Here is a 26,604-nt window from a genome sequence, read left to right as displayed (position 1 = left end):
CATTGAAACAGAAATCACTTTTTCATAATTGCCAAGAAAATAGATGTGGTCATCGTCCCATGTCCCTTCATCCCAAAGGTGTATTCAGTTTGACCTTAAAGGTGCCTATAACGGTGTTTTCATTCATTGTTCACAAATTCATGTCAACACTTCCTTTTTTACATAACTGTTTTGTAGAGCTTAAATCTAATCTTAAATCGTGCATTGTTTACATCCAAGTTTACTTTCTTGTAGCCTTCTCCTTCCTTGTTGTCGTTGGCAGCTGTCAGTTTCTCATCAGTAGAATGAAAGTGTGGCAGGAGTGTATGCACATTCAGAAACAGTCACCCTTAGGGCTACAGTTGGTCAGCATCTCCACAGGGTGTCTTTAAGACCACATTTCCCATTGTCATTACAGTACAGTATATGTATGCATATGCATGGGTATGGTGTGTGTGCGCACGCGTGTGTGTGTGTCTGTCTTCTCACAGCTGGGTATATGGGAGCAGAGGAGTGGGTTGTGAACGGTACTCTTTCACTTCTAAGCGTAGGAGCACAAGCCCAGCACCTCGATAAAGACAGCCCATCAGCGTCCTGACAAACAGCTGCCAAACCATCGTGCTTATCGAACGCAACACGTTTCTGTTCTGACATCACGGCACGATGAATCACACTAGCACGTTCACACACAAAGCACAACCGATCTCTCTACAACACTGTTAATCACAACTAATTACAATTGTCTCTCGCACAGACGAATGACAGCAGGTAATTATTGGTTTATGGTAATTAGATCAATAGTTCTAATCTTTTCTGAAGTAAAATAAGTGAGCTCACTTTGGATCGCGACGTCACTGTCAAACTGCTGAAATAAAGATTTTACATCACTCACATTGAGTCTGGATTGTATTTGACTGGAAAATGTTCCAAAATAGATTTTCCAACAAAAACTTTGTTATTTCACATTTTTTGTTTTACACAACAGTGCAATATAGTTTGATTGATCAGTTTACATTTTGATTTTGAACTGTTGGTTCATTAACAGTTTACATTGGTTCGTACATGTGGGTGTGATATAAAAGTCTCAAAGTTACTGATAGCAGTGATCCTTTTGATACTGATTTATTTTGTGGCTCGGTGAGCTAAGAGTAATCTAATGATTTTTGTAAATGTTTCATCAGTTTAAACCCCTCCATTCATTATTCTTTATATGATGAACTGCAAAATTGCATGTAGACAAATTTCACATCTTACAAAAAGATTATCTATGAATCCCACCAGTTAATTAAAATTAATTAGTTGGAAGCTTATCAGCCAAACCAAATGACATAAGAAAATTGAAATAACGGTCTTTATTAAGAAATTATTCAGAAATCATAGCTCTATAAAATACTTCTTTAATTTAATTACTGATCAGACATTTTCTGTGATTTTTTTTAATTTCCTTCACACAAAACCTTGCTCAGATCCCTTTACCACTGTCTGTGTCGCCTTTGATTGAACCTTTGTCCATTTGTCCTGCACTAGTATTCTGTCCTGAAGACTTTCAGGTCGAGACAGAAAATCAGTTTAACGGCAAAATGACAGTCTCTCTGGTTCATGAGTGGCTTCCAAATGTTAAACTGATAATTATCTTTAAACACCGAGCTGATCCTCTCATGTGTAATACAAAGATTTCTTTGCACCTTAAAGTTACACTATGAGAGGGTTTTTGTGCAGCAGTTGGCCCCAGGGGAAGCTGTGCTTGTCGGGCCAGCTGCAAACATCTCCGTAAATCCTTGCTCCACTGTCGTTTCCAATTCACTTGTCATCTGTGTCAATAATGGGTAAATGTTTTCCTTGTATAGGCTACTTCTATCCTCAGGAAGAAATAACACTATGCTTGATAAATTAGCCTGTTCTGCTGCTTTCAGTTGTAATTCTCCCTTTGAGTGCAGCGGATGCTCCCCGCTACTCACTGTGCTTATATCTCACTGGCAGGATACACTGAGCCTTGTTGATAATGAAAATGCTAACGAAAGGCGTTTTATATTAGGAAACATCTGCCTGTGTAATTGGGCTGCTCATGAAAAAAGGATTAGACTTTGAGAGCCAGTGTGCAGTTGGTGATCCATCTCATTAAAACATACTTTTGTGTGTTTGTTTGTGTGTGTGTGTGTGTTGCTCCGTGTTTATGAATAATTAAACCAACTAGCCACTGTTACTGTCAACAGTTGGCAGACTGGCTCCTCTCTGCTGCCATTTGCATGATGTCGCTGGTGAATAAGAAAATGAAGATGAAAGTGTGTGACTGAAAATGGCTTTGGTTTCATCTTTCCTGCTTTCTTCCATCTGTGATAAACTGATGTTTTCTTGAGACCTGAAGGTAACAGAAAACTGGTTAAAGTTATGCAATACTAGACGAGGCTTAGTAACATGTTCAGTCTGGCTTATTCCCTTTGTGATGTGCCTCATGTGTGCTTCAGTTTTCAAACCCAGAGGATGACATTAACTTCGTGGTAGGTGGCTGTTTTTTCTTTCCAGCAGCAAATAAATGCCACATGTCTAAAGGCTAACTCGGAGAGTATTTCCCTGCCGTCAAAACATGACAAGAGCTGACATCATTAGACAGAGGAGATTTTTAAAAGTCCTGATGTTCTGGTTTCCATGCATTGGTGTGTGACTATAGAACAAGTAGAACATATTCAGCTGCAGAGGATTATGCTTTGTCTTCAGTACCTGCTGTGCCCTGCAATCCGTCACAGGTGATAGGGCACAGCCTTAATTTGCTTACGGTCACCATCAGCCCTCCCCCCCCCCCTCGCTGTCGTTCGCTGTTTCTGAATGAAAGCATCAGATGAGGAAGTCTGATGTCTGTCTGGTACAAACACAACAGCAGTTCACCGAATCCACACTGCATGACTATCACTGTCATGTACAATATTCAGCCAAACGACTGTCAGTCTCTTTAGGAACATAATATCCTCATTACTTCAACCATATCACTTTCTGCTGTATCTCAGAAGACCCTTGTTTCTGTTTAAAGTCATTTTTAATGTACTTTAATGTGTCTTTTCTGCAGACTTTTTTTTCAACTACATTGTGCTCATATTATTTGTGACTGAATTTGTTTCAAGATTGTCGCTCTGAACAAAACTAAGGAAAGAATGCGGCCTTACCACGTCAACCACGAAAACGAAGACCCGGATATCAAAAAGATCAAAAAGGTAAATAGATATTTTTCTGGCAGAACTTAGGAGTCATGTTTTTTTCTTTTCTCTAACCTGTCTCTCCCAGTTTCTTACTGGCATTTATTGCAAGTGTTGTGTGCGAGCGTGTTGCATGCACAGTATGTAGGCCTGTGTAGAACTGTGACTAAGCTACCTTGTTTGTATCTCCTCAGGTGCAGAGTTTCATGCGGGGCTGGCTTTGTCGGAGGAAATGGAAGATCATTGTTCAGGACTACATCTGCTCTCCTCATGCTGAGAGCATGAGGAAGAGGAACCAGATTGTGTTCAACATGGTAGAGGCAGAGACAGAGTACGTGCATATGCATTATGCTTCAAATAAGTGTGCACAACGTTGAAAACGTTGCCACTACTGTCAGGCTTTTCATTGCATGTTGTAAATCACACTTAATGTAGACGAGGACTTTGGAAAGGACGCTCTCAGTGATGTGTTACACTCTAAGCAATATGCAGCAGTGTTAGGCGATGTGATGATAAATACTGTGAAAAGGCAGAGATTTGTCAACCATATCATTTTAATATTACTAATTCTATGAGACCATTTGAGGCAAGGGCAACTCAGGATGTAGACCAAGCTGTCCAATAGTCAGAAGCTTGGTTGTTTAATCCCTGGCAGCCTACATGTTGAAGTGTCCTTGGGAAAGACACTGAACCCCAAATTTCCCTCCCATCTGTGTGTGAGTGTTTGTATGAGTGGTTGTTGCTCCTGATGAGCAGGTGCCACCTTGCATGGTATCCTCTGCCACCAGTGTATGAGTGCGTGTACGTGACACGAGCCACAGTGGTCAGCCATGCTCGAAAGGCGCTACATACGTACAGTCCATTTGCCATCCATTTATAATTTTGTAAAACCATAAACGGGACTGGTCTATGACAACATTGGATTTACAGGATTATTCCATCATCGCGATGAAGTACCCAGATATGTCAGGTCATAACAGACATTCCTATTCATGTATTTGGAGATAGAAGATATCATATATATCAATCATCCCTTCTGTGCATATGTTTGATTGAATTAAACTGAGCTAAATCATCAATCAGACACACGCACTGATTGATGAAAAATTAGCTCATATTGCAAATAACAACAGCAGAACCCTGCAGAGTTCCAAAGATACTTTCACACCAAAACATGTTGAGAAGATCATTAGTACAGTGCAGGCTATGTGTAATACTGGGCATACAGGGAGAGACTGTCGTTATTCATCACTCTCAGCTAGAACAAATGGAAACATTTGGGAAATTTCATCAGTAAACTGTAAGGCAACATTTATCTTACACTATTACAAAACCCAAAACACAGTAATAAAGTCTTTATTAAGCATCTTAGCTCCAATACTGTATATATTTTTAAAATCAATGAGAATGTCTCTAACATTGCTTTACTTCACCGGTCTAAAGCCTGTTTAAGTCAAGCCCAGACAGTATTAGCTGATGCATATGAGTGTTCTTTTCTGTTTGTGTGTGATGGCAGGTACGTCCACCAGCTCTACATCCTGGTCAACTGCTTCCTTAGACCTCTGAGGATGGCTGCCAGCTCCAAGAAACCCCCCATCAGCCATGATGATGTCAGTAGCATCTTCCTCAACAGGTGTGTATGTCTGTGCTCTGTCCACACTTTTTAATTATGCTGGTGGCACAATCACAGACAGATACTGACAATTTAAACAATCTCTTGTCATTTTGCTTTCACACTGTGTCTTCAGTGAGACAATCATGTTCCTACATGAGATTTTCCATCAAGGTTTAAAGGCAAGGATAGCCAACTGGCCAACCCTGGTGCTGGGTAAGCTGTTACTTAACCACACACCAAACACACAGATACACACTGTGTGCATATGCTCTGCAGCCATTCAGTTATATCAAGGTCAGGTTTTCAGAGGTCCTCCACATCTAGTTTGCCTTATTCAGACGTCAGACTTGACGTCTTACTGCCTCACTCACACACACACGCATGCACTCACGCACTCAAAGACCTTATCTCAGTCTGCAACAAGCACACTCATTGTCTTGACAGACAATGACCACCCGGATCAGAAGGCATCCCACAAATTCTCCTCCTAAAACAGAAGCCCCCTCGACAGATAAGCATCACCTAGGAGACAGACTGCTGAAAGACACAAAAGCAAATTACTTGTGACAAATTCAAAAACAAAAGGACTGAATCGCACTGTTATCTGACCTCCGCTGCAGGCTGACACTGAACATAGACATTTGATCAATATTAGTACAGATAGTCTCCTTTTTGATATTGTTTGATGTATTCAGCATCTAACACAACATGCTTTCACAACATTCCCAATGCAGTTATGTTCAGTGAATAGAAGTTTTCATCTGTTTCTGCTTGTCTTGCATGGTTTTGATTTTTTTAATCTTTTTAAGGGATTGTTGTTGTTTTAAGGGATCTACTTCATTCGGTACTATTTCAGAACATTAATATTCAAATGAGGTTATATTCATTCAGCATCAAGAAAGAAAGAGGCAAGATGATCAATAAAGAAACTGGGATGCAGTCATCATATGATTATTAACACAGTGTTCACTAGGAAGTCTCATTCCTTCCACTTTTCCTCTGACATTTACTTGGCCAGTTTGGGGTTGACTTGAATGAATTTTATGCTGGCAAATTAAACTGTATTTCCTTTATTTTGATCACTAACCTTTCACCGTTGTTTTATCCTCATAGGTGCACAGCTATGCAGTATAAACAAGGTGGAAGACAAAAGTTGGTCTTTGAATTTTTTTATTGGAGTGTGATTGAACACTCAAAAACAATGCAATACCAAAATCAAAAATTAGACCAAAGTTATTATAGAAATTACAAATTACAAATTACTCACAATTAAGGCCTCAAGTCAAGTCAAGTCAAGTCAACTTTATTTGTATAGCCCATTTTTACAAGCAGTTGTCTCAAAGGGCTTAACATAACATCAGCAACATCCTCTGCCCTTCGACCCTCACATCGACTAAGGAAAAACTCCCAGAAAAACCTTTAACAGGAAAAAATGGAAGAAACCTCAGGGTGAGCAACAGAGGAGGGATCCCTCACCCAGGACGGGCAGACGTGCAATGGATGTTGTACAGGCAGAAAAGCAATTTGCAACATGAGAAATGACATTACTAAAAAGATAAGCAAAACAAAATCTCAACTGTTTAGTTTCACTTTTTGCTATTATATTGAGGTGGTAGCCTCAAAGGAAATACAAGACAATAATTACTGTGGTAAATAGACACAAGAGTCCACAAGAGGAAAAGTAAAGAATAAAACACATAAATGTCTCTTAGAGTGTTGTATTAGTCAAGTCGTTCCTAGGTTCCCATTGTGCAATGTTAGGGTATTGACCTGAACACAGTGATATGTGTAAAATAATATAATCACATATGTTATTTTATCTTGAAATATGGCCCAGTGTCCCTCAGGATTTTCTCTATCCATTGGTTTTCATTCACTGATCAATCAGAGAGTAACCAACCTTGAACACAGCAGTACCATATTCTCCCTTTGGCAACAGCGCTTCAGAGGAAAATGGCCGCTGTGTGTGTGAATATGGTGAATTCCTGGTTTCATGTGACTTTCATACTATGTATGCATATGTTTGGATCTTTGTTTCTAGCTGATCTTTTTGACATCCTGCTGCCCATGCTGAACATCTATCAGGAGTTTGTGCGTAACCACCAGTACAGCCTGCAGGTTTTGGCCAATTGTAAGCAGAACAGAGACTTTGACAAGCTGCTGAAACAATATGAGTCTAACGCTGCCTGTGAGGGAAGGATGCTTGAGACCTTCCTCACATACCCAATGTTCCAGGTAGATCATGGACACCAGCACACGCTCCTTTTCACAAATGTACCGTAATACAGTGTCAATCATGTCAGTTCTTGACTCTGTCTATTGCCACTGTGTAAGCTGTGTCTTATGAATTGATCAGACATCTTGATAGTCTTTTTTCCACTTTGCTCTTTTCTCCTACAAGATCCCTCGCTACATCATCACCTTGCATGAGCTATTGGCACACACACCTCATGAACATGTGGAGCGCAAGAGCCTTGAATTTGCCAAGTCCAAACTAGAGGAACTGTCCAGGTATTTTTCTGGTTGATCGACTTTCCTGATACACCTTGATATTGAATACTGAATTAACTTGTATGTTTCTGTGTGCTCAGAGTAATGCATGATGAGGTGAGTGACACAGAGAATATCCGGAAGAACCTGGCCATAGAGAGGATGATAGTGGAGGGCTGTGACATCCTGCTGGACACAAGCCAGACCTTTGTCAGACAGGGTAAGTCTTCATCTGCTCACGGAAAAGCTCTGGATGTTCTTTTGACAATAGGACCCTCTGGTGGAGTTTAGTCACTGGATTACCTTACTGTAAAACCTAATACCGGGAGTATTTGGCTCTGCGTCAGCTAGGACAAGTATAAGCTTAAGACTGATAAGTACAATACTGATCTATAGGCAACAATTATTGCCTGTAGGCATTATTCTCAAGTCATTCAAAACAGAATGCTGTACATGTTCAGTTTTATTGCTTTTCATGTACATTTCAGCATCTTCGTGCATGAAAATGTCAGTTTAAAACAAATTCTTTGTATGAAATGAAAAAAATCTTGAAGCACTTGCACTGTAGAACTGAACATGCTGTTTGTTCTTTGTTTTGGGAAGGATCCACTTTCAAATTTTCATGACATCCAGCTCTTGTTCCTAAAGACTTTAAATTCATTTATGTAAGTTTATCTAAGTTAATGTAATGTGAAATTGCAGATTTGCTACAAGTTCTCTTTCCCCTACCTTGGAGATAAATGGTTTGCCTCTGACTGCTGGTGTATGCCAGTTTCTTGGCATAGAGTCATGGGGCCAGAAACAACAATCTGCCTGATTTAACAAAACAAAAAAAAAGTCATTCTTGATCACCTTAATCTCAAATTTACTGCATTAATTGTACTAATTTATCAGGAACTGCTTCAAGCAACAAATGGTTGGAAACATGCAGACACTGGTCCAAGACCTACAGTTTTCACACTGCTGATGTGCTCTTGAGAAAGACACTGAGACCGTGTTCGTACTGGTGTTCATTAATTGCTACAGCATTCCAACACTAATGAGCTTTCTGATCTGCAGGTTTGTTGAGGATACTTACACACAGATTAATGGTTTTCCATTTAAGATGCAATAAACATACTATGCTTGCCTACTAAGTTAAATATATATGGCTTGCTGCCTTATGACAGCACAGGAGAGTCAATTATGATGCTTTTCCTGTAAATGAGTCACAGGTCAGGAAATGTCTTCTTTTGATCCAAGATTCCTGTCTTTTTATATTCCTTTAAGCAGATTTAGGTTTTCGCCACTGAGTTTGTTCATTTTATGATCTAATCCTTCATTATTTAATGCCTTTCACACAAAATACACATGATCAGAAATCTTCAGCAAAGTTGCTTTTTAGACATGTATGTTTGAATAGCAAACACAGCCCTCAGCTCAGTGTCAACCTGATGAAATATAATGTAATCCTGTGCCCGTCCTGGTCCTCAGGCTCTCTGATCCAGCTGCCGTCAGTGGAACGAGGGAAGCTAAGTAAGGTCCGTCTGGGCTCTCTCTCTCTAAAGAAGGAAGGGGAAAGGCAGTGCTTCCTCTTCACCAAACACTTCCTTGTATGCACACGCAGCTCCGGTGGAAAACTGCACCTTCTCAAGGTGTGTACATGTTAACATCAGTAGTTTAAGCAGAGGTCAGAGGGGAAATTAATTTATTGATAACAGTTTTTTTTAAAAGCCATATGCCAATCAGATATTTACTATTAAATCCTCGCAGCAAGGCGGAGTTTTGTCGCTGATTGACTGCACACTCATAGAGGAACCAGATGCCAGCGATGAAGAGTGTAAGTCTACCACATCAGTGAAGCGGCGTTTCTACATTGACCGACACACTGCCAGCCCTTATTGGCTCATTTAGGCCCTTCAGCACTCATGGAGGTTAATTAGGTGTCAGATGATAAGTGTCCAGAAATTACTTCCCTTTAAATATCAGATGCTCACCCCATTAAATGTCAGGTTTTGATCTTATGACATTCCAGGTCCATTATTTATTTTTTCTGAGGATCCAATTCATGTAGGGAGACTGATGAAACACCCATGCAGCCACACAAACACAAGTACTGAGACAATCACATGTATGTGTACGCTTCCTTCCAACACACACTCTCACTTAAGCCTCAGGGGTATGTAAACTGAAAATAGCAGGTCGGCTTAATTAACCTGTTTGTGTGTGTGTTAATATATGTATTTTTTTTTTTTACTATTATCATCATCATAATTAAGAAGACTACTGTAATGTAAAAAGCTCTTTATTTTTCTGTATCCCGCAGCTAAAGCCGGTGGTCAGGTATTCAGTCAGCTGGACTTTAAGCTTGTAGTAGAGCCGACGGACTCACCTTCATTCACTGTGGTGTTACTGGCACCATCGCGGCAGGAGAAGGCAGCATGGACCAGTGATATTAGCCAGGTAATACACAAACACACACCCAGGCAAACACAGAATAACAAGAACCTCCAGATAGCGAGAGCGTGTGCCCACTGGGTATTGAGAAGGCTCAGTGATAAGTAAACACAGACACGGGTGCAGTTCCCTCGAGGTGAGTTCAGCTCACTGCCTCAATACTTCATAAACAGAGTAGTGCCATACTAACATATCAGACACTATTAATTCTCATCAGATAAAAAGATAAATGTAAATTTTCAGTGGAGTGTTATACAGTATAAGAAATTAAATTTAGTGTATTTTTCTCCCTTTGTTGTTGACTCTGCCCATCATCTGCTTTAAATTCTGTATTGTAGATCAAACTCATACTCAATCAAATGAAAATCAGTTATTTACACCCATTTTGTCAATACTCATCTTCCTTTAACCTCTGTCTTTGTAGTGTATAGATAATATTCGCTGTAATGGCTTGATGACCAGTGTATTCGAGGAGAACTCTAAAGTCACAGTGCCTCATATGATCAAGTAAGTATGTTTGTGTTTGTGAAGAGGAACTTGTCCTCATGCCAGCGTTAAAATGAGTTTATGATGTAGCATAGTTGGGTGAAGATGTTACAGTTGTGTTGATGTACAGTAAATTGTTAAGCTGTATGTTCTGTATTGTGCTTTTTTTAAATTTATTTATGCTGCTGCTGAAATCTGCTCCAGACTATACTTTGGTATCCACTTTCATTTTTGGCTTCCCCCTTTGGATTATGTTGATTTTATTTCATTGATTTCTCTCTTTTACTTGATTTTGTTTGTTCAGCTACTTTTCTAATCTTTTCCTTGCTTAGCTGTTCAGCAGTCACCCATGCTTGGTTATGTGTGTGTTTGTGTGTATGTGCGTATGTGTGTATCTATTAGATCCGATGTGCGTCTCCATAAAGATGATGTTGACATTTGCTTCAGCAAGACGCTCAACTCCTGCAAGGTCCCCCAGATCCGCTACGCCAGCGTTGAGCGGCTGCTTGAGAGGCTGACTGACCTGCGCTTCCTCTCCATTGACTTCCTCAACACCTTCCTGCACACATACAGGATTTTCACCACGGCTACGGTGGTCATGGACAAACTGGCCGACATCTACAAGAAGCCCTTCAGCTCCATACCGATCAGGTCATACAGTGCAAACATGTAAATATGCATTCACAAACACAGAAAAGATATCATTAAGATAAGATAAGATAATCCTTTGTTAGTCCCATAACTGGGACATTACAATGCTCACACTCACATTGTGCATACTGTACATCACTATGACAGAGGTAAACATACCTCATAAATCTTTCCATATTGCATACATGTGGACAATATATATGTATTTTATGAACAGAGACATTTGTTCACAAGCATACACGACACGTTCTGGGAGTATTTGTTTTAGCTTCCCACTCTTTTTGTAATTGTGTGAATGATGTAGTCACATGTGGTTTCAGTGTTTTGGTCTTGGCCTGCAGGTCCCACCTCTGTCCACAAGGTTGAATATACTGCATATTGGCTGAGATACAAAACAGCCTTTGAAGGCCAGCTGAACAGATGCTTCAGCAAGGTTTTTGGCACAGCCATAGGAATATACTGTGTGAGGAGTCTCTCTGTCTCTCTCCCTCCCTGTCTCTCTCTCTCTCTCTGCTTTATTCATGCCCCCTCTCTTTTATTAGGTCTCTTGCTGCATTGGAATTGTGTTTTTATATTCCTACCTACCTGATTTTTATAGCATTTCAGCTGTAAGAGCTTTGTCTTGTCCTTTGCCCAAGGGCAGGTTTGTATGTAAAGCTCACTATGTGCTCCCCTCCCAGCGAGGACTCATCCAGAGACCAGAGGTGTTAAACACAGGCAGTGTAGATGTGTGGGGAAAATCCCCTTTTTCTCAAATCACTACTTAAACAGCACATGCTTCATTTTTGCCCTTAAAGAGCAGCCCAAGTGGACTTCTAGTTAAATCTTTGCATTTTTTCCATCCTCATTCACCAGAGAGCCATTTGACATATTGTGTTTCAGTGGTTTGTTGGTTTGGTGCTTTTAGCCATGCTCTGGGGATGGCAGTGTTGGCCTATCACTTTTGTCCAGACTGACATATCTTAATAGCTAATGGATGGATTGCCATAAAAAATGTTTACAGACATTCATTGCCCCAGGGGGATGAATTTTAATGACTTTGATGATCCATTAACTTTTCTAACATCAACATCTGGTTATAGTTTTAATTAGCTAGTGTAATATATCAACATCTATGGGATGGATTAGCACAAAAGTTGTACATACATTTGTGGTTCTTCTATGACTTTGGTTATCCCTTAACTTTTAATCTAATGCTATCATCAATAATAAGGACATTTACATCAACCTCATTTGTACTCTTTATGTATTTAGTGCTAATTAACAAATGCTACCATGCTAACACACCTCATAGAGCTGCTAGCAATTTTGTGGATGGTGTGTGTGATATTGATATTCCATGGGTCTTTAGTAATTTTGTTTATTGGAGCACTGTAATTTTCAGTCTTTTACAAAAGATAGATTGAACCTTTTGTAAGCATTTTTGTCCCCTTTGGGTTGGCTCAAATGCCTGTTGCTTCTTCCCTTTTTATAGGTCATAGAGGTGCCCCCCATTCTTTTAATTTTTGCCCATTAATCACACAACTCTCTGCATCCGTTTTAGAAGTGGATTTTTCTCCCATGTGGTCATGTGTCGGTATCTGGTAGACTGAACATATGCCGCTGTTCTCTCACCCACACACCTCCTCCCCTCCTCCTCAAACACACCTTTCCTCTACCAAGAGGTTCATTTATCATTCTTCCATCATCTTCCCTTGAACCATCTTCTATCTCTGTCACATCTCCCATTTGCATTTTCATGTCTCAGCCATCCATTTAATTATTGTTCTGTGTCATCCATCCTCCTGTCTCTTCATGTCCTCTCCAACTACAGGCCGCAGTACCCCTCATTTGACCGTCTGTCCATCTCATCCATCTGTCCTGACTACAGTATGAAGATCAAGAAGATAGCCATGGATCAGTCCAAGTAACCAGCTCTTCTCTCTCTCTGTCCTCCTTCCTACTCTTTCTAACTTTTCCTGCTTGTTCTTCCTCTCCTCTGCTCTTGGCCTGATACCTTACTGATGCATGACTTTTCTCTTCGACTTTTTAATCTACGTGCCATCTTTCTCTGTGTATGAATGAATAACAACAACTGATATGGGTTGGAATTTCATGAGTTTGAAATATTTTAGGTGGATGTTACGTAGACAGGAATGGGAATGGAGAGAAATGTGTATATACGTGCATCACTCTGCAGCTGGTTTGTAGCATGTTCTCTTACTGGAGCTTCACTTCCTCAAGGCTGTTTTTCTCTGTGTATCCGTATCAATTCCTTTTTGTAACTCCTCCTCAGTGTGTTTTATATCCTCCTCTTAAGCATCTTCCACTGCTTGCTTCAGAGTTCTTCAGCATTCCTCCTCTCTGCTTTTCATGTATCTATCCTTCCTCTATCCTCCTTTCATTTCTCCCCAATCCTCTCTCAATCTGAGAGGCAATTTGTCCTTCTATTTCCTGCTGAATAACAGGCTTGTGTGTATAATGATGGCTGTGTTTATCTATGCATGATTACTCCTCCTTTTATGTAGCTCTGTGCACATGACACCCTGAATGGGTTAGGAGTTAATGTCATCATGAAATTGATGACCAAAATTCTTGTTTATTAAAGCTTTTGCACTTTTGTGCCAATAAGGTGTTTAAAAGTTGCAAATGTAATCTAAAATGAAAGGCAGATTTTTTTCCCTACTCTAATCAATGAAGTGGATATAGTTTTGTTGACCCTGATATTTTTTGTTAATACCTGATTTATGTTGCTGTTTTGTTCTTTTTCTTAACATGATTAGATATTAAAATCATTTTTGATTTAAGGGTTTTTGAGTGTGTATATATACTGTATATATATGCACATTTGCTGAACGGTTCAAGGTCTGTGTGAACCCTTGTCATATATATATATATGAACCAAAAAGTTTAGGACTGTTCTGCAAACACAGTTTTAGAGCTGAAAGTAACATCTTATCCATTGGTAAAGACGATTGGTTTCAATCAAACTAAACATGTGTTAAGACAAGACTCAAGGAAAAAGATTTCTTATAAAGGGACAGTAACAATAATGAGAAGAGCAGCTTTAAGTATATGTTAACCTTTCAGCTTTTATGTTCATTAAGCTTAAACTGAACACTGTTCACCTGATGCAGATTTGAACAGTCTAAATTAAACCTGAAAGTCACAGTAATTGCTTTTTCTCCATTTCAGGTCCTTGGAGCTGTTCTTTGCCACCAATCAGAACAACAGAGGTAGTGAGCACATAAATGACAAATCTCCTCGTCTCTGCCGCAAGTTCTCCTCTCCACCTCCTCTGTCCATCCCATCCCGTACCTCCTCCCCAGTCAGAACACGAAAGCTTTCCCTCCACTCCCCCATCACCGCCAGGGTCGGCGGCCTCGACTTAACCAGTCCTCTGTCAAACTCTGGCGTCAACACTTCTCAGTCTGCTACCAGTAGCCCCACATCTGCCCACACCCCCCAAACCCCGACTCCAACCAACACCTCTCCTCCTCCTCCTCCCTCTTCCACTTCTCCCCCACCCAACAACTCTAAACCACCGCAGGACCAAGTTCCACCCATTCCCTCATCCCCGGACCAGAGTACCTGCTCAGCTGCAGAGGGGGAGGAGGTGCCCAAGTTCGACCCGTTTTGTGGTAAACTTCGACGGAACATGCGCAGAGGTATGTGATGGTTTCCACACAAATACATTTCAAAATCATTTGTACTGTACATAACATTAAGACTGAATTTTGTTTGAAACGCATCTATATTAGTGACAATGCAACACCTGAGCTTTGGTATGGTACCACAGGTTAGAGATGTGCTCTTTTAAACCTTTAAATACATCTAACAAAAATGTCACTGACATCCGTGGAGTACTCCTCTATATCACTGTAGCAGGGTGAGAAGTTGGACCACTGGAGGTCAGAAAAAAATCCTCAGAATTGCTCTGAATAAAGATTACAACTCATTTAAAACCAGCTTCCAGTACGTGACAGTTTTCTACAAGTGTGACGACACATTTTGTCGGATTTAGTGGCAACCTGTATCTAGAACGGGGCAGCCGTGGCCTAGAGGTTGGAGAAGCGGCTTGTGATCAGAGGGTTGTTGGTTTGATTCCCCCACCGGATGGACAGGAAAAATTTGTGTGTGGTGGTGTGATTAATGAGAAAATGCCCCCCCTCCATTAGCTGGCTGGTCTTTGAGCAAGGCACTGGAGTCCCAGTTTGCTCCCAGGGTGCCTGACAGTGGCAGCCTACTGCTCCTGTGTGTTTCACTGCATGTAAATTGCTGGGTGTTGCATGTGTGTATTCAACCAAGGAAGGATTAAATGCAGAAGACGAATTCAGTGTGTGTATGTAAAAATATATATGCTGCCAATAAAGCTGATTCTTCTTCTTCTAGAAATTTAATCAAAGTCCAGAAACAGCAATAAAGACTTAATTCTAAATTTTTGTGGGTGTTTCAGTAGCGTTAAATTAAACAAAAACTCAGTGACTGTAATTATTTTCAGTCTGTAGCAGCCATTTGGAGAACTGTACAGCACTGGCAGATGATCTGATTTTGCATGCTTTGCTTCTACACTGTGCTGATCTTATTGCCATGGGCACTTTGACTTGTGGAGTTTGTTCTGTAAATATATAAAATATGTATATATTCCCTATGACTGAACACACTGTATTGCCTCACTGGTGTACTGACATGCAGGTCACCCATCAAATGACACAGTGTGAAGTGTTTCCTGTAAGGGCAGAACAGGCTGGACATCATTATCTCCTAACATTTGTGTGCTTCTCAACACATGCTTAGATCTTCTAATAGTGATGTCAAACAGCCCTCTCATACTCGAGAGCAATAGTGTCAGGAAATCTGAAGCAGCACAGCCAGAACAAGCTCCAGACCCTTATTAGCATGTGCAGACACATACAGTAGATGTGTGTGTGTGTCTATGTAGAAGTGTGTGTGCATGTGTGGCAGCTGCTAACCGCTCCCAAGAGCCTTTCTCACCTCCTCTGCATACTGACTGGGTTCATATATATCTATGTGCATACAGCTATTTGCATATTAGGCATACCTGTTTTTCTGTGTTGTCCTTTTTCTTTGTCTTTCTCTGCCACTGACAAATTGCCAGTGTGATACTCAGTTAAAGAATAATCAGGTGAAACATCTGTCTTTCAAGCTGACTTTTAATGAAATTCATTTAAATGAAACAACATAGTCATTTTCAAAGCATCAGGAGTTAACAAGAGCTTGTGTGGTAGGGCTCCATGCAATCAGGAATTGTGATGTGTTTACTTTTTTTAGGGTCAAAGACAGACAGGTGCAAATTAAAGGAACCTTGAATAAATAAGTGTAGAAATAAAATGCATACAGATGCTTCAGTGTAGGAATCAAGGAGTCGCTGAATGTTTTGATGAGCGTGAAAATGAAATGAAATGATATGAAATATGCCATGGCCTTGACCGTCGCCAGATCCAAATGCAATCGTACACCTGTGGGAGATCTGGAACCAGTGAGATATATAGTGGTCTCTCCAGAGCTTGAAAATGCCAAATGAAGGAATATCTTTTTGGCCAAGAATTGTGTTCACCACTCCAGTAAGTACCACTGAAGCTGGAGGCACTTTAGCTTTAGCAGTACATGCTAACACCCTAAGACAGACTTGAATCATTGGTGCTGTCATGGTAAATGTGTTTATTTGTGTCGGAATACATGTTTGCATGCAAAGAAATCCAAGATAATCTTAGTTGTTGCTTCAGAATGAATTGAATATCATGTTAGTTTTATTTGAATGTAGATACATCACAGACCATGAGCATATCCATCATTGTTTTCCATCCTCCTCCCTCCTCTCCTCCTTTCTAGCTGTGTTGGAGTCAGTGTCACTGGAGAAAATCATCCCAGAGTCTCCTCAGAGCAGTGATGCAGGAGACATGTCTCCATGTCGCTCCCCTTCCACACCTCGACACCTCCGCTACAGACAGCCTGGAGGTAACAATGTGTGTGTGTTTGTGTGGTTTATGACTCATAACTAAGACACTATGCCATAGCCAAAGGCCCTTGTTGTGGGCAGTGCTGAGCCCACTGACAGCCCAGGCTCAGCAGAGCCAGGCAAAGATCCCTGACCCTGGAGGCTGACATCTTCAATACAGCAGTGAAGTACAAAACTCAGCCAGAAATGGCCTTATGTGAGTGTGTGGATGTGTGTTGAGGTAGGCCCAGTCAGACAGGACTGCTGGATGATATTAAAGGGAGTGTGTCCTGTACAGAATGTAGGACAGCTGCACAAGCATTTGGTCTGCTTGGGTTGATTATGATGATGATGATAATGATGAGTTTAATGGTGATATTAAAAAAGCTGACAGACGTGAGTGCAGTAAAGATTCCTGTATGACTGAAATGAAAATACTGCAAACACTGTGCTATGCTCTGCAATGTGAGTAAAACAAACGTAGATGACAGGACATGTCATGAGATGATGAAGATCATAAATGTCAAAAAGGTACATTTTCATATCTGTAGTTTGCATTTCTACAAAGTACTAGTAAGCTGCTACAGATATGTCCTTTTCACTTGTTTACGCCCAATGTGAAAAGTAAATAACCTAATCAACACACAACATACTCTCTTCATGCAAATGACTGCTCTGAAAATTGTTTGGGCACAGCCTTCAAATTTGGCAAAGTCCTTACTCACATCCAGCCTGTAAATCACAGATTATGTTGTCATTATTCAGCCTTTTTTTTATATATTTACATGAACAATTAGGCAAACATGTTTTTGTACGTTTAAATACCTCAAGTGGTTATTTCACCAAAAGGTTACAAAGCAAATTACCAACAATTTAGTAATTCATTGGTGTGGAAAAAACTGCAGAATTTATGCAGAATTTATTTATGAAAAAGTATTTTTATTAATATAGTTGTAGTCAATAGCAATGTAAAAATTAGGTTTAAAAAAGTTTTAATACAAAATGTTATTTCCATCTGTCATTATTGTAATTATGTTTCATTATATGCCAAAGAAATGAAAGTGAATTTTTATTCCCCTGTGGGCCCTCCCCTCGATGATGAAAATGAAAGCAGTATTGTTGTCACTGATGGTAATTATGTGTTTGTGTGCCTGCAGTTCAGTCAGGGGAGAACTCACGCTGCTCCGTCTCTCCTGCTTCAGCCTTCGCTATCGCCACGGCGGCAGCAGGACACGGTTCACCGCCAGGTACACACACACCTCAAACCTCAAATAAACAGCAGGTGTATTGTTTAAAGTGAATGTTAACAGTCTAAAAATCCAAGCGCCTTCAGCTTGCAATAGTTACACTGTTTTTTTTTTTATCTCCTGTTATTACCTAAAGCAGTAATATTTATCACCTACAGGCCTCTAAAAGCACAGAAATATCAAGAGGGATATAATATTTCATCTGTTAGCAGTAGTTATTCGCTGTCACCTAAACCACTAACCCCACCCAGTAGATCACAGCACCCTCTCAAGGTGTTGACCTTGTCCCCAAAATCTCCAGATCTCAGTCTGATCGAGTGTCCTTTCGATACTCTGCAACAAATCTGCTCTGTGGAAAATCCACCTCACAGCCAACATCACCCAAATCAGCCACACATTAAGATCGCTGATGCTGATCAGCCACGATTACGTGAATCGACCCTTTAAATCACTGCTTACGTGATGCTTTAATACACCGTTTACTAAAACTCATACACATATAGTACTTCTTTTTCTAATAGTTACGTACATCTTGCTTCAAATGTTTCTTTACTTTTTCTTCTGTGTAATTTTGAAAGACTTAATGAAGCATTTGTCTATTGTGATATTGTCACTGTTATTTGGGTACATTAAATACTTTTCAACCAAGGACTGATTTTGCTTTTGTCATATTAAATAAGGTTGATATTATCGTACAATAAAACAAATCATCTCTGTCTCTCTTTTGTCTCTCTCTTTTTGGTTTTAATTTACCCTCCAGTGTTTGCAAACTCTGAAAGAACTTGTGATAAAGATTTCATCATCCGCCGAGCTGCAACTAACAGAGTTCTCAATGTGCTGCGGCACTGGGTCTCCAAACACTCTCAGGTCTGTCTGTACCACCACCACCATCTGACTGTGTGTGTGTGTGTGTGTGTTTTTGCTGGGGTGATCAAGTCTGTGGTCTCATTAAAGTCGGTGTCTGATGCATTTTCTCTCTACTGCTGCTTATGCTTGAGCATGTAAACATCCATACACACACACACACACACACACACATACACACAAACACACACCTGATCTTGTTGCTGTGTCAACTGGATGACCAGCATAACCCGCTTCAGTCCACCTACCAACTCCTCTGCTAAGCAGCCAGTGTTGCCTCTAATGAACTGAATATTGCAGTAATTGCCTGACTCCCTGCGCTGCATCGATCTGTTTTACGTATTTTTCTTCAATAAAACAAAATGCAGCGATGACAGGCCAGCTTCAGTCAGCTTATTAACACAAGCAAGGCAAGCACAAACACACACACAAGTACACCGACTCACATTTTTCTTTGGGAGGCCAAAGAACAAAGAGCTTGTTAAGACTGACCTTTAAACAAGAGTTCAGTTGGTGCAGGGGTTCAGGGAGAAGAAAGTCAGAAGACCTGAGGGATTGTACAGCAGTGATAACCACTTCACTTTCTTATGGCCAATCAGTCCTCCAACTTCATCTACACAGAAAAATACAGTTAAAACAGAAATAAAGACATGGTTAGTCTTCACTTCCCTGGTTAAGGTCTAATTTTAAGGTTTTCAGAATTAGGTTTGGGTTGACATCTGGGCTGGAGTTGAGGTTGGTGGAATCTGTTATGTATGTCTGTGAAGGTCCTTTCATGTACGGACGTTTCTTTGCGCTTGTGTTTAGGACTTTGAGATGAATGGGGAGCTGAAGATGTCAGTGATCTGTCTCCTGGAGGAGGTGCTCAGAGATCCAGACCTGCTGCCTCAGGAGAGAAAAGCTACTGCGAACATACTAAGGTGCACACGCAAAATATAGAGCACGTTTGAAGCATCTGAATGTGACACGTGAATGTTGAGTAATTAAATTGTCAAGTATACATTGTTAAAACCTCTCTATTCTGTTCTCTGCCGTAATGTTCTGCTCTGTTCTGATCTCTTTTATTTTTCTGTTCTGCTCTGTGCTGTTCTGTTTTGTTTTATTCAATTCTTCGTTCTATTCTTTCGCTCTTCGTACTGTTCTGCTGTTCTCTGCTGTTGTTTTATGTCCTGCTCTATTCTGCTCTGCTCAGTGCTGTTCTGTATTCTTTTGTTTTGTTTTGTTTTGTTCTTTTCCACTCTGTTACGTTGTGTTCTGTTGTATTTTGTCTGATTTTATTTTTTTTTCTCTATTTGTTCTAATTGTTCTATTCTACTCTAGTGCCCTTTCTCAGGATGAGCAGGACGATGCCCAGCTGAGGATAGAGGACATCTTACAGATGGTGAGAAAAGTGCAAAACTCAAACTCTTTGCAAACATCTTGTTGTGATTTCATGATTATCTTGTTGTTAAATTAGACACTTGTTATTGCGGACTGGCTTTAGTGATGCAGCTTTTAATTTGAATTTGGATATTTATGTGAATGTCAGTGGGATGACCTGGTTTTATGAAACTCATTCCACTGAAGTAATTATACTTTAATACACACCTACCCTGACTACTTAATTTACCCTCCTTTACCACTTCCCAGAAATGAAAATAATCAGGAGTCGTGATCGCTCCAGGTTAACTATCTTAGCTTAGTAGTGGTGGGGAATCACAAACAGGCGCAGGTTGCTTTAGTAAGATGTGAAAAGCCTCGGTCAGAACACACTGTTCTATCCTCCTGTCAGACGGCCTGAATACACCCTCTCCTGAGTGTGATGGTCTCCAGGGGACTGCCAACTGTCATAAAACATATTCATCATAGCCGGTCTTTTTTATTAGATATTTATATCTGCTTGTTATGTGTCTGTTTATGACTCTGTTTGTCCCTGTCCCTGTCCCTGCGTGTCCAGGCGGACTGTCCGAAGGCTGAGTGTTTCGAGTCTCTCTCAGCGATGGAGCTGGCTGAGCAGATCACTCTGCTGGATCACATCGTCTTCAGGAGCATTCCTTATGAGTCAGTCCTCTCATAAAGCTCTCACGCTGTGATCTGCATCAGGCCAAACAAAAATCAAATCATCTTTATGGATGACGCTTGTTATGAGACCGGTTAATCACCGCAGTTTACCTCAGAAAAGGAAAGCAACTGTTTTAGAAAGAGAGCAAGGCCCTTAAACATTACAACTCCAATTATTTATAGTTTTTATTTGAAAAGACCAGAGTTTTACTTAATATTGAATTTATACTGATCTATTAAATATTGTCATCACACATCCGTAATGCTTGCAATTATTATATCAGCGAGGGAATTCCATATCTTACAGCAGAGTTAAACACGTGAAAAAGACTCATAAGAGCCATGGCTAATGTGTTTTTACTGTTTTGCAATCTCTCAAAAACCAAAGAAAAATTAATGTAAAATCAAAAAAATGTAAAATCAAGAAACAGTTGACATACTTTTAAATAATTACAACTAGAATGCATATTTTGACTGGATGAGAGTACAAGATTTCCATTCAACATTAATTTCTCAAGGTCTTCCATGAGACGCCGCCATCTTTACTGGTGGTGTTTAATTCATTTGCGAAATCGCCTCCTGCTGGGGGTGTAATAATATCCTTAACAGTACAACTTTTAACTAAAATGTTTACGTCTTGTGAGTTTACTGTGTTTGCTGTATTCTATCCCCCTCTCTCAGAGAATTCCTGGGCCAGGGCTGGATGAAAGTCGATAAGACAGAAAGGACGCCATACATCATGAAAACTAGTCAGCACTTCAACGACGTAAGCTCTTTTACGTCTTCTTCTTTAAGCACCTCTTTTTTCCCCCTGACCCTCCTGTAAATATCGAGTATGTGTTCTTTTATACTCTTTTCTTTTCCTTTTGCAGATGAGTAACCTGGTGGCGTCACAGATTATGACCCATACTGATGTGGGCTCGAGGGCCAGCTCCATAGAGAAGTGGGTTGCTGTGGCTGACATCTGCCGCTGTCTCAACAACTACAACGGAGTTCTGGAGATCACATCTGCACTCAATCGCAGTGCCATCTACCGGCTGAAGAAAACCTGGGCTAAAATCAGCAAACAGGTGGAATAAATAATCATTGCTAACAATAATCGATCATTCCTGTATCTTTTTGGTATTGTACCTTTAAACAAGTGTATCATGTAAAGTTTACCTCAGCATGGAAAAATAATGGAAAGATCTTTTGTCTCTGTAATGCCTATAAATCTTCCTGGTACAAGTGAAGTCATTAGAGAACTCAAAGACACTGAAGAGAGGCATTTATCCCGTAATGTTCAGTATTTGCTCTTAGCTTTACTCTGATGAACACTAAATGGATGAAAGCCATAATCATCCAATCACCAGACAGTCTGTCTCTTCACCAAGCCGTGCCGCCTGTTCACCACTGAAGCAAATTAAATTTTGTCATTTTATTAAGATCATCTTTCATTAAAAGTAAGTGGATCATAGGTTATTCCAACTGTCTTGTCTGTCCCGTGTTGTTCATAATTATCTTTGCAAATGATTTCAAATGTGTGTTTGTGGTCTTGTCCAGACTAAAGCCCTGATGGACAAACTGCAGAAGACTGTGTCCTCCGAGGGAAGGTTTAAAAATCTGAGGGAGACCCTGAAAAAGTGAGACTATTAAAGCTATCAATATACATAATATAAATAAGAAAATAAAATTGTTTCTTAACCATTCCTTCAAACTTCACTCCCTTTCTCCAGCTGCAACCCTCCATGTGTGCCATACCTGGGAATGTATCTAACAGACTTGGCCTTTATTGAGGAGGGAACACCCAATTTTACTGAGGAAGGTCTTGTTAACTTCTCCAAAATGAGGATGGTACGCACATGGATGCATACATGCATAAAACAAATGCACAAGGGTGATGAAAGCCATTTACATTACATTTACACTGTCCTTTTAATGTCAACTTAAATTCCACATTTTCCTTAGATATCACACATCATCAGGGAGATCCGACAGTTCCAGCAGACTCCGTACAGAATAGAGCATCAAGCTAAGGTACATTTTCCTTGTATGAACTATATTTATGCAGCACTTTCACCATTAAAACTGTCACGTAAAAAAAGATCCTATAAAATAATCAAAGATCCTCTTATATTCTTGTTAAAAGAAGTGTGTTTATAAAAATGTGACAATGCAGATCCCTTACGAAAGCCCGAGTTTCAGCTGGGTTTTTGAAAATCACCTTTGATGTACCGTACGTTATACTCTTGGAAATATCTATCTGTGATGTGTTTCTGAGAGCTGAAACGCAGCTGTCAACACATGTTGCTGGTCTGAAACCGACCCCCCTCCGTTTATGTTTTCTGTCCAGGTGACCCAGTACCTTCTTGATAAAACTCTGATCATGGATGAAGACACACTCTATGATCTCTCCCTGAAGATCGAGCCCAGGCTTCCTGCCTGAAGTACAACTGCTTGTGGCCAGTGGGAGCCTACCGAACTTGGACCCTCCCTCCCCAAGGGCAACGCGCCCAACGTAATCTCATCAATCAAGAGAACATTTTTGAAGTTTTGAGAGCGACATGGAAAGGGAAATAAGAGTGATAAAGTCTGAAGTTGAGATAGGAAGAAGGAGCATGGGAGAGAATTTCTGTGGTGTTGGACTGATTGTCTTCACGGAGAACAAGAGGAAAAGGTTTTGGTTGCATTGCGGTGATTATTTTTGAGGGAATGACATGTCTCTGTGTGTGCTTGTCACTCCTCGGTCGAGAATGTGGCTCACCTGACATCACTCTTCCTCAGGCCAGCCTAAAAGTGCAGGAAAGGCTTGGAGCATGGAGCGAATGGATGAAATACAGTGGACGTAACAGAAATGTAGCATATACAGACAGTGTGACAGAGAAATGTCTGTGCTCGTGTCTCTGTGCTGTTGTCTGTGTTCTGTTGCCTGTGCTTATCTGCGCCATGTCCTGGAGCAAGAGCCCCAAAAATGCTTTATGTCACGATGGTCACTGTGTAAATCTTGCATGATTTCAGCTCGGGATTTGACTGCCTAAATGGCCTTCAACCTGCCCCTCCGATCCTCAGCTTAGCATGCTTCACTCTTCTCCAGAGTGACTCTTTAAGCCACTATGCATCCTTAGTGTGCTGGGAATGGCAAGATGCCCTTAAGCCTTCAAATATGATGTAGAGAGACTCTGAAAAGAAACACATAAAAATTCCCTAAAATGGAAAATCTAAGGTATTTTGAAAGTTTCTTATATGTCCTTTGGTAAAACAGTTAATTCTGTATTTATTTTTAATCAGTCTTTATCTAAAGACTTCCCTTGAGAATGAAGAGCTCTTTCTATAAAAATGTCCACATGAATGATATAAAATTAAAAACGTTATCAGTGCCTTCCACGAGTGTAGGTCAATTACTCCACAGTTGCCAATTTCCATTAAGGTTTGTATACAAATCCTATTTCCACACAAATCTTGAGATTTCCTGTAAAAATTGGACTGTAGTTTCACTCATTCTTTTAGGTCATGTAGACTAAACAGTAGCATGTTAGTGTTGACACAGTAAAGTCTTTGCAGCATCTAATCATAAGCAAATATCTCCCTCTGGTGGTTAAACATTGTTATAACCTCCAATGACCCAAAGCTTTCGCGGCATTTGTGTGCAGTTTGATTTCTTTGGCTTTTACAAATTGTCAGATACTGACGTGCTGGGGCGTTTTTTGCACTCTCTGAGATGTAGCTTTGCTTGAGTGACCGTATGATCGTTATTTACTCTGCTATTTATTTCATCAGATACTGTATTTATCTTACTTATTTTAAATAGTAACCCCACACATATCAGATGATTGATGAAGAAATACTTTGAATTGTCATGCTGTGAATATAGATTTTATTGGATTTTTTTCCTTTTTTCTTCTTGTTCTTTTTTTTTTCTGTCCCGCTTGCTTTTATGTTGAATTCTAGTTTTGCATCCCAGGCTCTTGTATTGCAAGAAATCTGTTTTATTCTTTTCTTTTCTTTTTTTTTTTTTTTAAAAAAGGGGGATTTTGAAGATTGAAAAAAATGTAGCATTTGAATAATTCTGAATTTGTTTTCTGTATTGCTGATATGATGAACATAGTTGTCCTGCATGCACACAACAGCTGCATGTTGTGCATGTCTGACCGGATGCTCCCTGTACGTTCGAACTCTGCTTCTCTATATTAGTATTGTCTCTGTAGCTGTCTGAAGGCTCTGCTAAAAGGCATACAAACAATATTTTGTCCTTCAAATCTGGCACGTTTGTCTCTTAGTGTACCTAACAAAGTCGCACATAATGTTTAGGCTACGCCACCTGCAAAACAGCCTGTTGTTAAGCAGTAGCAGTGTTGGAAATTATGCAGGCCTCAGTGAAAACAGACAACTTTCCTCATAAAACAATAAACCTGTTCCACATAGATTGGAGGAAATGTTTTCAGGCCTTGCTTTTGGAAAAACTTGCTATTTGCACTGCGTCTGTAATACTGAGCATCTGTTTCACACACGGCTTTGGGAATACAGGATGCTGTGTTTGTATTGTAATATTATTTTTGTGTAATTGTTTGAATTTTTCACTTGTAGGTGCAGGGGAAATAAATTCAACATGCCTTATGTGTTTGTGCATTTCCTTGGACAGTGCAATAATTTCAATGATATTGAGTTACTGTGCGTCCTTTGGCAACAGCTTCCCTGAATATTAACTCATATGTAAATATTTCACTCTAACACTCTGTGGTGCATCAGCAAATTTCAACTTTGAGACCAAACTCTGCAAAACTCTGGAGAGGAAAAAGGAAGAATTACCTTTGTATGGGAAGAAGTCATTTGTATCAGAGCTCATTTTGTCAGCTGCTCTGAGACAAGATCGCCATCGACTGAAATTGAGTTTTTGTAGATTGACTTTGGTATTCCTGCTGCGCTCACAGTTGCAGTAAATCTTAATCTACTATTCTTACTCAAGACAACCTCTGAAGATACTCTGAGGATACACAGAAGGATTTGTGATATTTGCAGTGTTTGGAACATTTGAGGTAAACTCTGAATAAAATCTGTTTATTTACAGGTTCAAATCCTATTCCCGCTCCAATATATACAACACTGTTAGGAAGCTTTGCTTTAGACTTTAGACTTCTTGGATCGAGTCTTCACATCCTCCACAAGTGTTTTTCCAGCCGACTGCTTAACGTCTTGTGTGTCCTGTCACCTTGTGGTCATGAATGGCCTCTTTTTGCACAGGTACACGACCTGTGGACCACCCGTGATCTAACTGACCACTTGTCCTGCTAAACCATCTCAGTCATGTGAAATGACAACTTGCAAAAGATGTAGTAACAAACAGATCAGAGTGTGAACAGAAAGCGCGGAAGTTAAAGTGTTTTACATTTGAACATGAGTCATAAAGTAATCAAGCCTTTATTATCATGGCTTTGATATCAAAGTGAGGTTTAAAGTATGAACAGCTGACGTTGGTATTTGTGTTTGTTACAGAAATAATTCTACAGTGAAGAAAAGAGTGAGAGACAGAGTGAGAACAGACAGAGGGGAGTGAAAGTGAAAAATGGCATGGCGTGAATCAATGACAAGTTGAGCAAGCGCTTGCAAGGTGATTAAGTCATCTTTCCAAATGTTGTCGAGGAGATGTGCCAAGTTGTGAGTGTGAGATCTGCTGTCAGTTTTTAGTGCCTATAA

General features: G+C 40.1%; 1 protein-coding gene across 2 annotated transcripts in view; it reads left to right on the top strand.

The window, feature by feature from the left end:
* Positions 1-25,153, top strand: part of rasgrf2b (Ras protein-specific guanine nucleotide-releasing factor 2b) — a 39,225-nt gene extending 14,072 nt beyond the window's left edge. The window contains exons 4-29 of one of the 2 annotated variants that reach the window (XM_046387873.1): positions 3,096-3,185; positions 3,362-3,498; positions 4,684-4,800; positions 4,916-4,995; positions 6,824-7,017; positions 7,184-7,293; positions 7,374-7,492; positions 8,746-8,906; positions 9,025-9,091; positions 9,578-9,714; positions 10,133-10,215; positions 10,597-10,845; positions 12,659-12,751; positions 14,020-14,492; positions 16,678-16,803; positions 17,941-18,030; positions 18,791-18,897; positions 19,702-19,814; positions 20,215-20,275; positions 20,831-20,934; positions 21,616-21,700; positions 21,807-22,004; positions 22,477-22,556; positions 22,650-22,767; positions 22,882-22,950; positions 23,267-25,153. In XM_046387873.1, coding sequence (XP_046243829.1) covers positions 3,096-3,185; positions 3,362-3,498; positions 4,684-4,800; positions 4,916-4,995; positions 6,824-7,017; positions 7,184-7,293; positions 7,374-7,492; positions 8,746-8,906; positions 9,025-9,091; positions 9,578-9,714; positions 10,133-10,215; positions 10,597-10,845; positions 12,659-12,751; positions 14,020-14,492; positions 16,678-16,803; positions 17,941-18,030; positions 18,791-18,897; positions 19,702-19,814; positions 20,215-20,275; positions 20,831-20,934; positions 21,616-21,700; positions 21,807-22,004; positions 22,477-22,556; positions 22,650-22,767; positions 22,882-22,950; positions 23,267-23,359 — 3,354 coding nt within the window. In that variant the 3' untranslated portion in view covers positions 23,360-25,153. The remainder of the gene's footprint in view (positions 1-3,095; positions 3,186-3,361; positions 3,499-4,683; positions 4,801-4,915; positions 4,996-6,823; positions 7,018-7,183; positions 7,294-7,373; positions 7,493-8,745; positions 8,907-9,024; positions 9,092-9,577; positions 9,715-10,132; positions 10,216-10,596; positions 10,846-12,658; positions 12,752-14,019; positions 14,493-16,677; positions 16,804-17,940; positions 18,031-18,790; positions 18,898-19,701; positions 19,815-20,214; positions 20,276-20,830; positions 20,935-21,615; positions 21,701-21,806; positions 22,005-22,476; positions 22,557-22,649; positions 22,768-22,881; positions 22,951-23,266) is intronic. The other variant, XM_046387874.1, reaches the window with a different exon arrangement.
* The last annotated feature ends 1,451 nt before the right edge of the window (positions 25,154-26,604 follow it).

The sequence above is a fragment of the Scatophagus argus genome, chromosome 4 (assembly GCF_020382885.2).
Source record: "Scatophagus argus isolate fScaArg1 chromosome 4, fScaArg1.pri, whole genome shotgun sequence".
NCBI lineage: Eukaryota > Metazoa > Chordata > Actinopteri > Scatophagidae > Scatophagus > Scatophagus argus.
This window is presented reverse-complemented; position numbering and strand designations above follow the sequence as displayed.